The sequence below is a fragment of the Hyla sarda genome, chromosome 2 (assembly GCF_029499605.1).
Source record: "Hyla sarda isolate aHylSar1 chromosome 2, aHylSar1.hap1, whole genome shotgun sequence".
NCBI lineage: Eukaryota > Metazoa > Chordata > Amphibia > Anura > Hylidae > Hyla > Hyla sarda.
The window spans coordinates 282,868,998-282,884,521 of record NC_079190.1 but is presented as its reverse complement, the minus strand read 5'-3'; the positions used below and the strand labels follow the sequence as shown (position 1 = coordinate 282,884,521).

The 15,524-nt window shown below is 43.8% G+C and overlaps 1 protein-coding gene and 1 long non-coding RNA gene across 17 annotated transcripts in view; one reads left to right on the top strand and one right to left on the bottom strand.

Annotated features, from left to right (window-relative positions):
* LOC130356160 (uncharacterized) overlaps positions 1–8,063 on the bottom strand; it is a 92,472-nt gene extending 84,409 nt beyond the window's left edge. The window contains exon 1 of the long non-coding RNA XR_008888799.1: positions 7,931–8,063. This is a non-coding gene — a long non-coding RNA (uncharacterized LOC130356160). The remainder of the gene's footprint in view (positions 1–7,930) is intronic.
* Positions 7,676–15,524, top strand: part of EPB41 (erythrocyte membrane protein band 4.1) — a 201,245-nt gene continuing 193,396 nt past the window's right edge. For 2 of the 16 annotated variants that reach the window (XM_056557279.1, XM_056557278.1), the window contains exon 1: positions 8,327–8,424. In XM_056557279.1, coding sequence (XP_056413254.1) covers positions 8,417–8,424 — 8 coding nt within the window. In that variant the 5' untranslated portion in view covers positions 8,327–8,416. Of the gene's footprint in view, positions 7,811–7,967; positions 8,191–8,269; positions 8,425–8,487; positions 8,580–15,524 lie in introns of those variants that run through there. The other 14 variants (XM_056557283.1, XM_056557282.1, XM_056557266.1 and 11 more) reach the window with 11 other exon arrangements.

The window sequence follows — 15,524 nt, the reverse complement described above, 5'->3', positions numbered from 1 at the left end:
TCGGCGATAAATTTCATGAAAAATTGGAAAATTTTGCATTTTTATAACTTTGAAGCTCTCTGTTTGTACGGAAAGTGGATATTCCAAATAAATTCATATGTTGATTCACATATACAATATGTCTACTTTATATTGACATCATAAAGTTTACATGTCTTTACTTTTTGAAGACAGGCTTCAAAGTTTAGCAGCAATTTTCCAAATTTCAAAATCTGAATTTTTCAGGGACCAGTTAAGTTTTGAAGTGAATTTGAGGGTCTTTATGTTAGAAATACCCCATAAATGACCCTATTATAGAAACTTCACCCCTAAACGTATTGAAAATGACATTCAGAAAGTTTAACCCTTTAGGTGGTTCACAGGAATAGCAACAAAGTGGAGGCGAAAATTCTAAATCTTAATTTTTTACCCTAACATGTTCTTGTAGACCCATATTTTTTATTTTCACAAGGGGTAAAAGGGGAAAAAGACCCCCAAAATTTGTAACCCAATTTCTCTCGAGTAAGGAAATACCTCATATGTGTATGTAAAGTGCTTTTTGTGTGCACTAGGGGGCTCAGAAGGGAAGTAGCGGCAATGGGATTTTGGAGAGCAAATTTTGCTGAAATGGTTTTTGCAGGGCATGTCTCATTTAGGAAGCCCCTATAGTGCCAGAACAGCGAACCCCCCCCCCCCCTCATGGCATAATATTTGGAAAATTGCACCCCTCAAGAAACATAACAAGGGGTACAGTGAGCCTTAACACCCCACAGGTGTTTGACAACTTTTCGTTAAAGTCGGATGTGTAAATGAAAAAAAAATGTTTTCACTAAAATGCATTTTCCCCCCCAAATTTTACGTTTTCACAAGGGGTAATAGGTGAAAGTGTCCCCCAAAATGTGAAACCCCATTCCTCTCGAGTAAGGAAATATCTCATGTGGATGTAAAGTGATCAGCGGGAGCACTATAGGGCTTTTGAAAAGCGAATTTTGCTGAAATGTTTTTTTTTTTTTTGGGGGGGGGGGGGTCAGTTCTCATTTAGGAAACAGTGAATAACACCCACATGGTACACTATTTGGGAAACTACACCCCTCAAGGAACGTAACAAGAGGTACAATGAGCCTTTACACCCCACAGGTGTTTGACGACTTTGCGTTAAAGTTGGACCGGAAAATGAAAAATGTGATTTTTTTCTTTACTAAAATGCTGATGTTACCCCAAATTTTTCATTTTCACAAGGAATAATAGGTGAAAATGTCCCCCAACATTTGAAACCCCATTGCTCTTGAGTAAGAAAATAACTCGTGTGTATGTAAAGTGCTCTGTGGGTGCACTACAATGCTCAGAAGGGAAGGAGCAACAATGGAATTTTTGAGAGAGTATTTGGTTGGAATAGAAGTCTGGGGCCATGTGCGCGTTTACAATGCCCCTGTGGTGCCAGAACAGTTGACGACCCCCCCTCCCACATGTGACCCCATTTCGGAAACTACACCCCTCACGGAACGTAACAAGGGATGCAGTGAGCATTTACATCAGATCTTTGTAACAGTGTGCTTTGCAAATGAAAAATTACATTTTTCATTTTCACGGATCACTGTTCCAAAAATCTGTCAGACACCTGTGGGGTTGTAAATGCTCACTGCACCCCTTGTTACGTTTCGTGAGGGGTGTCGTTTCCGAAATAGGGTCACATGTGGGTGGTTTGTTCTTTTGCGTTTATGTCAGAACCACTGTAACCAGCAGCCACCCCTGTGCAAATCACAAAGTTTAGGCCTCAAATGTACATAGTGCGCTCTCACTCCTGAGCCCTGTTTTGCGCCCGCAGAGCATTTTACGTCCACATGAGGTAGTTCCGTACTTTGGAGAAATTGTGTTACAAATATTTTTTCTTCTTCCTTTTATCTCTTATGAAAATGAAAAGTATGGGGCAACACCAGCATGTTAGTGTAAAAAATAAAAAATTTTTACACTAACATGCTGGTGTAGACTACAACTTTACCCTTTCATAAGGGGTAAAAGGAGAAAAAGTGTAAGGGTGTGGTGTATATGTTGTGTTTTACTCTTTATTTAGGGTTGGTATACTGTAGTGTTTTTAGGGTACATTCACACGGGGGGGTTCACAGTGAGTTTTCCGCTGGGAGTTTGAGCTGCAGCGAAAAATTTGCCGCATCTCAAGCTTGAAGCAGGAAATCCCACGGGCATACAGGTACGTCAGGTACAGGTAGTGTTTTAAGGGTACATTCACACGGGCGGGGGTTCACAGCGAGTTTCCCGCTGCAGCGGGAAACTCACTGTAAACCCGCCTGTGTGAATGTACCCTGTACATTTACATGTGGGGGAGAGGGTGCGCAAACCTCCAGCTGTAGCAAAACTACAACCCTCAGTATGCACTGACAGTCCGTGCATGCTGGGAGTTGTAGTTTTGCAACAGCTGGAGGCACAACCAGTGTGCCACCAGCTGTTGCAAAGCTACAACTCCCAGCATGTACTGATAGCCAAAAGGGCATGCTGGGAGTTGTAGTTATGCAACAGCTGGAGGCACGCAACTACAACTCCCAGCATGGAGAGACAGCTGTTTGCTGTCTGGGCATGCTGGGAGTTGTAGTTTTGCAAGATCTAGAGGGCCACAGTTTAGAGATCACTGTGCAGTGATCTCCAAACTGTGTACCTCCCAGATCTTTGAGTCACCTTACCAGGATCGCCGCTGTATCACTTCGCCGCCTAAGTCTCCCAGATCGCTGCCTGGACGGGTAAGCGCCGCCACCCGCTATTACTACCGTTCTCCCACTCTGCCCAGACACCCATGGGTGGGCAGAGCGGGGGAAAGGAACTTTAACCCCCGTCCCGATCTGCTTTTGGTCGGTCACTCCTATCCCTTCAGGGTGATTGGTGCTGTCTCGGACAGCACCAATCACCCTTATTTTCCGGGTAACAGGAGACCCGTATGACCCGGAATTGCCGGTCTGAATTGACTGGCGATTTGCTGCGATCGCGCACATGGGGGGGTCTCAGGGGCCCCCAGGCGTTGACACTGGATGCCTGCTGAACGATTTCAGCAGGCATCCCGTTCTGTTCACCACCCGGTTACCGGCGGTAAACGGAAACGTTCAGGGCGTACAGGTACGCCCTTGGTCCTTAAGTCCCAGGACTCGAGGGTGTACCTGTGCCCCCTTAGTCCTGGCCGGGTTAATAAGGACATTTATGCATGCGGCGAATTCAAATATGTTCATTTTTTGTTCTTGTAAAATAGGATTTTATTATTATTTTTTTTTTAGGAGAGGGTTTTATATACGTCCACTGAGCTGCCGGCATCTTCCACTTTTACTTTAGACGTCATGATCAGCATTGAATGCAAGCCTAAACAGTGAGTCTGAGGCAACACTCACTGCACTGAAGAGAGAGAAGCTCCTTTTGCTTGCTTCAAAGCTGCATAAGGATTCAGGGCATACCTTAAGTACCAGAACGCAAAGGCGTACCTGTACGCCCTCCATCCTTAACATGTTAAAGCTTACCTGTCAAAGTGCAAAAAAAAAATGATATTACACAGTACCTAATCCTGACCATGTACATCTAATTTGTGTGTCTAGCACCTTTATTTTTTATTATCACTTTTATTGTTGCTCACTTGCTTGAATTCCTCTCCAATTGAGGGGGCATGGCCTCACTGTGCAGGTCTCCGCCCCCTCCCTCAGTATGCTGTCTGGGAGTATGCTGGGAGATGTAACCATCTGCCTGCTCACATCTCCCCAAGCATAAGAAAAACTAAAACTCCCAGCATGTCTTAAATGTCCAGGCATGCGGGGAGTTGTAGTTTTGCTAATGCTAGAGGATATGTGAGCAGGCAGATGGTTGCATCTCCCCTAGCATTAGCAAAACTACAATTTCCCAGCATGTTCACACTGTCAGTGCATGCTGGGAGTTGTAGTTTTGCAACGGCAGCCGAGACAGACTTTGGAGACCACTGCCATGACTATACACACCATGACTATACATGCTGCCCTGCAGCATGTAATATGGCCAGAGACTACGACTCCCAGCATCCCACTCCATGGGACCGGGACATTCTGCTTACTCCGCCAATGCAGATCACATCCACACTGACTGTTTGTGTGTGCAGTCTTGCTGTGCTTGCACAGGCAGTATGTGCCTACACAGCACCCAGTGCAGCTGCTATCTCCTATCCTGAATACCGGCGCGCTTTATGGCCAGTTTCCATTATGTTGCAAAATCCAGACTAGTCTGTCTGTATAAAGAAAGACAACTCCTAGTGGCGGCTATTTTTAGTTTACATTTTTTGGGGAAAAAAAAAAAAAATGTTAATACATATATATTGAAAAAAGGCATCTTAGGATTAGTTCTGTAAAACATCAAAAGTTTTTCACAATGACAGTGCCTCTTTAAGCAAATTTTCTTACAATAAAATATTTTTTTAATTTAATGAGAAAAAAACCCAAACCTATAACAATGGGATATCGTTGCATTTGTATGGACCTACAGAATAAAGATAACCTGTTATTTTTTTCTCCAAATAGAACGGAATAGAAACTATAGATTTGGTTGTAAAATGCGTGATATCATTACAAAGCACAACTGGTGGTGCAAAAAAAAAAAAAAAGCCCTCAAATGGGTCTGTAGGTAGAAAATTGAAAACATTAACGCTATTAGAAGTCGGAGGAAAAAACAAATGCAAAAATAGAAAAACCCTACGTCCTAAGGGTATGTTCACACTGCGGAATTCCCGTGGAATTCCGTGAGTAGAATTACACGCTGTGAACATTACCATCCGTGTGAATGGGTTTTCCACGAGACTTGTTCAGACTGAGGAATTTCAGCGGTGGACAATTCCGCCGCTGAAATTGTTCTGAGCAAAGAAACATGTTCGTTCTTGGTGCGGAATTCCGAAAGCACTGCATAGTCGTTAATGGTGACAGCGTAGTGTTCCCCGGTCCTACTGCCAAAGTATCTTCGGCGGCCGCCAGACGGAATCCCTGCTCGCGGATTTCCGCAGTGTGAACATACCCATAAAGGGTTAATACATTTTCAAAAACTTCTACAATTCAGTTTCCATTCTCCATATGGGTTATTCAGTGCAGAATGATGGGGGGGGGGGGGGCATGATTAACATAATACAATGTAAAAAGTGAAAGGGTATGAATACTTTCTAAATGCACTGTACAGTATTTTTATTGGTCATATTAAAATGTATAAATTCAGAACCCTTTCTTAAAAATTACTTCACATGGGCTGAGCTCTGAAACAAGCCCATCCTTTGTGTGCGCTAAAATGCCTTCTTAGGCTACGTTCACACAGCCATTGTCCCCGTCTAGATTTTGTCCGTTATTGCCTCCTAAGCGGACCATTCTATTAACAGGTACAAACTGATGCAAAAGGATGCTATTTAGTGGCATCTGTTTGCATCAGTTTTTCATCTACAGTTTTTCAGTCTACAGACTCCTGCAGCCAGCACTACTACTACTCCCAACATGGAACAGATTTATTTTCATGATGGGAGTAGTAGTTCCCTGGCTGCGGGAGTCTGCAGGCGGCTGGGAAGCTAGATTAGTGCTTGTACTACTACCCCCATCATGGAACAAAGTCTGTTGCATGTTGGGGGTAGTAGTAAAGGGGCTGAGGGATTGGTCGCGCCTAGTCTCACTTCTGAGACCCGATGCGATCAGAAGCGGGCGGCATGTTCCACAACCCTACAATGTAGATTATGTTTTTGTGTGTTTTACTTTCATTTTCAAATACCCTGCTGGGAGCCCTGAATGGCCGAGGGGCCATTCAGGGCTCCTGGCGGGGTTTTTAAGGTAATTAGGCGAGGATTGTAATGTTGCACTACACTGGCGGCAGGGGAAGCATTGCGCTGCGTTCCCCGGCTGCCCTGATTCACTGCAGGAGGGCAAGATCTATAGGTAGCGCAGCAGTGGGCAATATACATAGCTAGCGCAGTGGGGAGCCAGACATATAGCGCTAAATATCTGGTCCCCCGCTGCGCTAGCTATGTATAATGCCCTCCGCAGTGCTTGCATTTGTCCCCCCCACTGAGCGCATACATAAATCCCTTGCAGCGCTATCTGTAAATAGTATACTATCAGCAGCACATCATGCTGCTGGCCGGGGAAGGCAGCGCAATGCCGCCTGCTTCCCGGCCAGCAGATGCGCTGCTGATAGCATACTATTCACAGATAGCGCTGGGAGGGACATATGTGTATAGAAGCACTGCAGGGGAACATTATACATAGCTAGCGCAGCAGGGGGCCAGATATTTAGTGCTATATGTCTGGCCCCCCCACTGCGCTAGCTATGTATATTGCCCACTGCTGTGCTACCTATAGATCTTGCCCTCCTGCAGTGCATCAGGGCAGCCGGGGAACGCAGCGCAATGCTTCCCCTGCTGCCAGTGTAGTGCAACATTACAATCCTTGCTAATGACCATAAAAACCCCGCCGGGAGCCCTGAATGGCCCCTCGGTGCCGGCCATTCAGGGCTCCCGGCGGGGTATTTGAAAATGAAAGTAAAATACACAAAAACACAATCTACGTCGCAGGGTTGCGGAACATGCCGCCTGCTCCCCTGGTTAATAATTTTTGATCGCATCGAGTCTCAGATGTGAGACCCAGTGCGATCAATCCCTCAGCCCCTGTACCTATACCCCAAACATGTAACAGACTCTGTTCCATGATGGGGGTAGTAGTACAAGCATTAATCTAGCCTCCCCAGACTCCCGCAACCTGGAAACTACTACTCTCATCAAGGAAACAAGTCTGTTCAATGATGGGAGTACTAGTAATCCCGCAGCACAGCAAGAGTTTGCTGATTTCACTCCTTCTGAGCATGCTCAGAATAACGGTTGAAAAATGGATATTAAAAACTGGGTGCAAACGGATGACATTATATATATGCTCATCCGTTTGCCATAGACTTCAATGTAAAATTTTTAATAACTGTTTCTATTTATTCCGTTATTTTTGACAGGAGAAAAAATATTGCATGCAACATCTTTTCCCCATCAAAAAAAATCGAACAGGAAAGAAACTGGTGCAAACGGGTGATAAAGGATTGTAAAAAATCCCATTGACATCAATGGGATTATTTTACAGCCGTTTGCAACCCGTTTAAAAATTATAAAACTGATTGCAGAACGGGCATAAATTTACGGGGCAGACAGCCGTGTGAATGAGCCATAAGTGACTAAGGCTGCGTTCACACGGCCGTCTAGACCCGTCCCATTCTTCTCCCGTCAAAGATAAAAAAAGGACTTTAAAAAATGGACAATAACGGATGGAAACTGCTGTTATCCATTTGTATCCGTTTTTGTTCAGTTAATAAGCCCCCGCCAAAAATTTTTTGTTCTGAGCATGCTCAAAAGTAAAAACGGATAAAAAACGGATGCAAACGGATGACATTTAAGGCTCATCCGTTTTCCATAGACTTCAATGTTAAATTTACTGTATCCGTTTTTTCTACGGAAGAAAAAATACTGCATGTGCCGTTTTTTCTGCTGTCCAAAAAAAAACGGAAATGAGTGCAGACGGGTGCAAAAGGATTGTAAAAAAAAATCCCATTCACATGAATGGGCTTTTTTTTTTTTTACTTGTTTTGAATCCATTTAAAGCCTGCAAGAAAGGAAACAAAACGGGGATAAAACAACGGGGACAGACGGTCGTGTGAACGCATCCTTACTGTTTAATTATTGCTATATCATACATTTGACTAATCGTCATGTTTTATTGTATAGAATAGAAATATTGGTATTAACAGTATATTTTTGTCTTTTCATGCACCTGCCCTGACTCAACACCCTGCACTGAACATATCTCCTCTGCCGGTGAGTACTTCCTCTCTTGTGGAGCTTTTGTTTTGCTCGTGAATCTAATAGGAAATGGTGATACAATATGATATACAGCCATTCATCAGCTATAATGGCGCCAGATAGGCAAAGCAGTACCCGACTTCTCCGGGTGGTGGCAGTGGAGGACCAGGCAGAAGGCTCCCGGCGGTTGAGCTCGCGGTACACGGTCTTCTCTGTAGCATCACTGCCGCCACACGTAAAGCCACCTGCTTCTGGTTTTATACGTACTCTACGCGGAAGCTTTGTTCTGAGGTTCTGTGTGCAATATTCAGTATGGCTGATAACTGAACGCAACACAATATCACGTCACACAAGCAAATGTGTTGAGATACTTTAAATAAACATGGCTGCTGCAGGTAGTCTCATCCCCCCCTCCCCTCCGCCGTTTTGCACGCCCCCGCTCCACACAATAGCTCGGTAGTTACGCCCTCCCTGTAACGTACTGTGCCCCGGCCAATAAGCTACTACTCCAGTGTTTACTGGCCGGGGGCGCGAACCGCTTGTTGCTTGGCGGCGGGAGAGGCGGAGATCACGTGTGCTGCGGAGAAGCGCGCCAAAACGGCTGTGCCCAGTGAGAGGCGTATGTATCGGTGTGTGGAGGGCATGTATGCTGCGCGGGCTGTGACTGCTTCCCGCCCCTTCGTGTCGTATTGCTACACCGGCCTTTAGTGTGGCTCACAGAATGAAGGGGGGCACGGGAGCAGAACACGAACCCAGTAGCGTAGAATAGGCTTGTGCTAATGTTGTATGTGTATCTCGTGTAGACTGTCTCGTTTCTTATCTTCTATTGTACTACGGGTGGACATGGGGTTTAAAAAAAAAAATTAAAAATCACCAGATTGTGGCTAGTGCTACACCAGTGACCTGAGCCTTGTGACGTTCATTCTAAATTGTTACAGCTAAGGCTAGGTTTAATTTACTTACTTTGTGCCGAGTGTGGTATGTAGACATAAGTATGCCAGCCTTTCAGTGTATGGGCAAGCATGGGTCCTATTGCCTAGCAACTAAGGCCCCTTTCACACTATACATTCATCCATTTTAAAGATCCGTTCTAATGTTCTGTTAAGAAAACCCTGAAAAGCGGCCGTTACAGAATCCCATATGTCCGTTTCAAAATCCCATTATAGTCTATGATTTTTACATTGCTAAAGTCCTCATGTTAAAGGGGTACTCCACCCCTAGTCATCTTATCCCCTATCCTAAGGATAGGGGATAAGATGTCTGATCGCTGGGGACCCCCGCAATATAGCACGCAGCACTCACTTGTTACTGCTCCGGAAGCGCTGGAGGGTCTGGCTCCCGACCACAGGAACGGAAGATTGTGACGTCACGACTCCGCCCGTGTGATGTCACGCCCCCCTCCCTCAATGCAAGTCTATGGGAGGGGGCGTGACAGCTGTCACGCCCCCTCCGATAGACTTGCATTGAGAGGGCGGGGTGTGACGTCACATGGGGGCGGAGTCGTCACGATCTTTCGTGGTCGGGAGCCAGACCTTCCGAAGCAGTAACAGGTGGGTGCTGCGTGCTATATTGCGGGTGTCCCCAGCGATCAGACATCTTATCCAAAGGATAGGGGATAAGATGTCTATAGGTGGAGTACCCCTTTAAGTCAGGCTATTACAGGTTTTTTTTGGGACAAGAATGTAGAAGACCTAGCTGGAGATCCGCTGGGGGTTTGAAAAGAAATCTGCTCGTGAACAAACCCTTAGGCTCTGCGCACATGTTGCAGATACACTGCAAGTTTGAATGGGGGCGAGCTGTCTGAGACAGATTTTCGGCAGTGGAATTTCTGCTGGTGAAGATTCGCTGCAGGTGCCAATGAAGTCAATGGGGTCTGTGGCAGATTTTCCGCAGTGGAGAGCCCATCCCCATTCAAACTCGCAGCGAATTTGTGATCAAATCTGCCTGTGTGAACGAGTCCTAAGCTGATTCTACTACTATTGCCTTCAATGGGTCAACAGAAAATCTGCTGCTATTGCGGATTATCTGCTTACCCATTGAAGTCAATGGTAGCTAAATAAGCTTCAGATTTTCTGCTCTAATACGCTGTGGAAAATCCACAGGGAATCCCTTGTACCAGTGGTGTCTGAATATAGGCCCCCACACTGATCACCTGTTTGAAGATGCTCCCTCTGATTACATGGCTCTGTATAACTGCAAGCCATACTCTTTGTAGCAGGGTATTGCAGCCCTGTTCCTATTGAGCGTCATTGTGTGTTTAAAGAGGTACTCCGCCCCTGGCATCTTATCCCCTATCCAAAGGATAGGGGATAAGATGTTAGATCACCGCAGTCCCACTGCTGGGGACCCCGGGGATCGCCGCTGCGGCACCCCGCCATCATTACTGCGCAGAGAGAGTTCGCGATACAGGGGCCGGAGCAGCGTGACATCATGGCTCCGCCCCTCATGACATCACAGCCCGTCCCCTTAATGCAAGTCTATGGCAGGGGGCGTGACGACCGCCACGCCCCCTCCCATAGACTTGTATTGACGGGGGCGGGCTGTGACATCACGAGGGGCGGAGCCGTGACGTAACGATGCTCCGGCCCCTATATTGCCCGTCATTATGTGCAGAGCGATCTCGCTCTGCGCAGTAATGATAGAGGGGTGCTGCAGCAGCGATCCCCGGGGTCCCCAGCAGCGGGACCCCGGTGATCTGACATCTTATCCCCTATCCTTTGGATAGGGGATAAGATGTCTAGGGGCGGAGTACCCCTTTAACTCTTTATCATCCTAGCATCCTATACATTGCTCAGATTTTTTGATACTTCCATGTAACTCACAAAAGGACTCTGGTCTTTCAAATGTAGGTGTCACAAGGTGCTATGTTACACTAAGGTTTTAAAGGGGTACTCCGGTGGAAAACAATTTTTTTCATATCAACTGGTTCCAGAAAGTTACAGATTTGTAAATTACTTCTATATAAAAATCTTAATCCTTCAGGACTTGTTCTTTTCAGTCTGACTGCAGAAACTGTCCGGAGCAGGAGAGGTTTGCTCTGGGGATTTGGTCCTATTTTGGGCAGTTCCTGACACTGATAGAGGTGTTAGCAGAGAGCACTGCTCAGACTGAAAACAACTCAACTTCTTGTGGAGCATACAGCAGCTAAGTACTGGAAGGGTTAAAGGGGTACTCCGGTGGAAAAACTTTTTTTTTTTCTTTTTTAAATTAACTGGTGCCAGAATGTTAAACAGATTTGTAAATTACTTCTATTAAAAAATCTTAATCCTTCCTGTATTTATTAGCTTCTGAATACTACAGAGGAAATAATTTTCTTTTTGGAATTCTCTCTGATGACATCACGAACACACTTCTCTCTGCTGACGTTATTATAATAATAATAAGTCTTTATTTATTTATTGTTGTCCTTAGTGGGATTTGAACCCAAGGCCCCAGCACTGCAAGGCAGCAGTGCTAACCACTAAGCCACCATGCTGCCCTTAGCATACATCTGCTGTGCACGGTTGCTAAAATGGACAGAGATGTCAGCAGAGAGCACTGTGGTCGTGATGTCATCAGTGTTCCAAAAAGAAAGGAATTTCCTCTGTAGCATTCAGCAGCTAATAAGTACTGGAAGGATTAAAAAATTTTAATAGAAGACATTTACAAATATGTTTAACTTTCTGGCACAAGTTGATTTAAAAAAGAAAAAAATGTGTTTTTCCACCGGAGTACCCCTTTAAGATTTTTTTTATTTTTATTTTTTAAATAGAGGTTTATAAATCTGTTTAACTTTCTGGCACCAGTTCATTTGAAAAAAAAAAAATGTTTTCCACCTTGTTTGGCATAGGAGTTAAAGGGTTATTTTCATTTTAGCTAATTATCCCCAAGTTACTTGTACACTCAGGATAGGCAGGGTGCCATTTTTCGGACTCTCACTGACCCACTAGTTATCCCCTATCCTGTGGAAGTGTGTTCTCTGATATTTGTAGGTTGCTTGCACCCTTTATTTTTCTTGGATAAACATTAAGGCACAGTTTGAGTGTTAGGTTGGATTTGCTGCCAGTTTCTTAGTTAACCAATTGATGCAGATGTAAAATGAAATGTGTTTAAATGTATACGTGTGTGTGTGTGTGTATATATATATATATATATATACTGTATATACCAGACTGTCTTGAGGATTGCACTGTTTTGTGCCACTATTTATTGTTTTTGTTGATAATTTTCTATCCCCCTTTCTACCACTGACTTCAAGGAGAAAAAAAGGAAAGATGATTTACAAACATGCAAAAATGACCCTTTTTTTTATTTTATTTTTATATTAGAATTGCCTTACAGCTGTTGTGCACATGAGAGCAGTTTTAGGCTATGTTCACATGGCAGAATGTCCACAGGAATTTTCCGCTCAGACATTCTGCTGCAGCAGAGTCCCATTGATTTCACACTGTGGAATTATTACGCCAGATCGGAAATCCAATTCCAGCGTTTCTGCAGATTCCACTCGGAAATGCATTGCTGTCTGAGACAGTGCATTTTTGAGTTCTCCTAGCGTTCGACAGATTATTCAACTGTGCAGAATTTTTTTTTAACATTGTAATTGCACTTTGTGATTATACTTTTCGTTTTACTAAACAAATGTATAGCACAACAAAATAAAACTGTCGGGGAAATTGATAAGAAAAACACAATTTTGCAACTTTTGGGGGTTTTCGTATTTTACGCAGTACACTTTACAGTAAAACTTTCATATTCTGGTCAATTGGGGATTTATCAAGACTTGTCCAGAGGAAAAGTTGGCCAGTTGCCTATAGCAACCAGTCAGATTGCTTCTTTCGTTTTTTGAAAAGACCTCTAAAAAGCAATCTCTTCCTTAAAGGAGTACTCTAATGTAAAACATTTACCCACCATTAGCACTGATTCCCTGAGTTATATAACACTCCCAATTACCTGTAGCGTTCCATGAAAGCATCCATGTTTTCTGGCGAAACCGGAAGTGTAGCCTCTCTCAGTGGATTATGAGTGTCGTTCCACACCATCTGTGCGTTCGCGGCCATCTTTGAAACGAATCGTCATCATCATGACTTTGTTCCTCCTGTCATTTAGCCCGCCTCCACAAGAGCGATCCTGTCACTCCCCAAGTTGCATATTCATAAATAACTTTGTTTACTCAGCCGGCATTTGCTGGGCTGAGTAAACTCCTCAGCAACCTCCCTGCAATCATCAAGCGAGTCGCGCGCAATTACAACCAGTAATATAATAGATAGTTACGCCGCCGTAACTATCTGTTATATTCACAAAGCAACCTACGCAAATTTATGTCTCTAAACATGGAGGCAGAGGGGGAGGAGATGGCGTAGTGGCTCGGGGTGGGGTTCGGGACAGGGGAAGGCAAAGAGGAGGCAGAGAGGGGCGTAGTGATGAATATTATTAGGGGTGGGGAGCAAGAGTGAGGGAGGGCTTGTGGGCGAAAGGATAGGAGCAATGAATGCTGGGTAACGTGATTGCTGACGTCCGATTCAGACGTACAGTACCCGGAAGTAAGCCAAATTAACGGGGGCTGCAGCGGGAGAACCGCTGGACCGATTCTGGAGATCAGCACCTCTATTGAAAGGTATTTAAACAACCTATTAGATGTTGACATTTTTTTCGTTATCATAGTACTCCTTTAAGTAAGGCCTATAGTTAGCCCATAAAATGGCTAGAGCTAACCCATCAATATCCTCCCATTACCCACCAACACCAAAATGACATACCAAGACTGGGGCTGCAGCAGGTTGGCAGTATTAGACATTGGAATACCAAAATACATGGTGCTTCCACCCTGTTGGTACTAGACTGCTTGGTTTGTATTTTTTATTTATTTTTTTATATTTATTTTCAACACCAGCCAGATACAAACCAAGAAGTATCAGTCTGGTACCATAAGAGATCGTGTGTGTGTGTGTGTGTAGATTTATTTTGACACTCCACTGCCTAATATTACCAGCCTACTACAGCCTTATTTTGATGATCTAGGACTGCCAATACAATACATGTTTCTTTCCAGTAGTTTACATTGCTTATCCACAAATAATAAAAAAAAAATACACACAAGTTTAAAGTTTACCTGTAAACAAAATTTTTTATAAAATGTAGATATTACTATATGTATATTTGTAATAATAATTGGTTAAAAAATGTGTGTGTGTGTATGTGTGTATATATATATATATATATATATATATATATATATATATATATATATATATATAATTATTCTTTTTTTTTTTTTTTGGTATATTTTTGAGTAAAAAAATGCTGTCCCTGCAGCTATTTCACTTGTAAGGAGTCCAAATACAGGAAGTGAGGGCAGGACAAGCTTCCTGCTTGTCCACCCACACTTCATGTATTTGGACTCCTCATAGAGACACACCTGCAATAGCTGCAGGGACAAAAATATACACATTCTTTAACCAATGTATATTACATATATACATATAATGGTTTTGTCTAAATTATGTAAAAAAAAGTTGTTGTTAACAACTAGTGCACTTTAAAGTATCCTAAAATTATTTCCGGGAAAAAAAGAACCTCTAGACCTCTTGTTAACCATATAACCATATTTAAAAACTTTCAATTTCAATGTAATGCGGTCTTATATTCTAAAAATAAATTTATAAAGAGGGAACAAAGTTAAAAATAAATAAATAAAAGCACACTCTCCAGCGATGTCTGTACTTTCTCCCATGGGGGTTCCTCTTTCACATTGTGTGCCAAAACTTTCTGCTTCTGAGAGGAGTACCACCAGTTGGCACTTGAAAGCATACAGCAGCTGTAGTGCTGTTTGATTCCTAGCGTCTGGTGCAGTGCAACTGGCCCAAAGAGTCTACTGTACAGTAATGTACTCAATTAGAAACTGCACAGCGCTGTTTAGTGTTGCTAGTGCCAACATTTCGCACTGGGACGTTGAGCTGGTAACATCCGTGTATGCACAGATCTATCAGACGAGTCAGAAATATACCACCGACTACACCTCAGCCACAGTTTGAATAGGGACCAACAACCTAGAATTAGAAGTGTATCTGTAAAGGGTATTGGTCATGGTTTCATACAAACCCACGAGAGCTCCCGCAAGGGCAGTAGATGCATTTGCCAGGTCCAGGTCGATCCACCAGGCAGCATACACCAATTGAAATGCTAAAAAATAATAGTACATGTTAGGCGCAGCTAAGCCGCCCCGCTGTTTGGACGCCTGAAGCAGCACCTGACCCAGTCGCGGCGGTTTATCTTGCCAATAGAAGGATCTCAAGGTGCCGCTCAGCTTAGCAAAATATTTCCTGGGAGGAATTACCGGAGAAAGATGGAAGAAATACAAAAACTTAGGTATATAATTTTAAAGATATTAATCCTGCCAGCTAGGTCTGTAGCTTGACTGACACCAATGACAAAACTGGATGTAAGTTCAACCTTACATAGCCCCTCACACACGCAGAAACCTCCACTCCCAAATATCTAAATTGAGAAAATGTTTGCAACCCAAGAGGAAGAGACGGAATGGGGTCCGCAGCCACCGATAGTGGCATCAGAGAAGACTTAGACAAATTTAGTTCTTTCTCAGGTCTTCAGGTTAATTGGGCTAAGAGGACAAACAAGGCCCCCAGGGAGCCCTGAACATCAGCCAAATAAACCAGTGTGTCATCTGCATACATGGAGACTCTCTCCTCTAAGGAGCCCCTACACACACCCCGAATACAATAGGACGATCTGA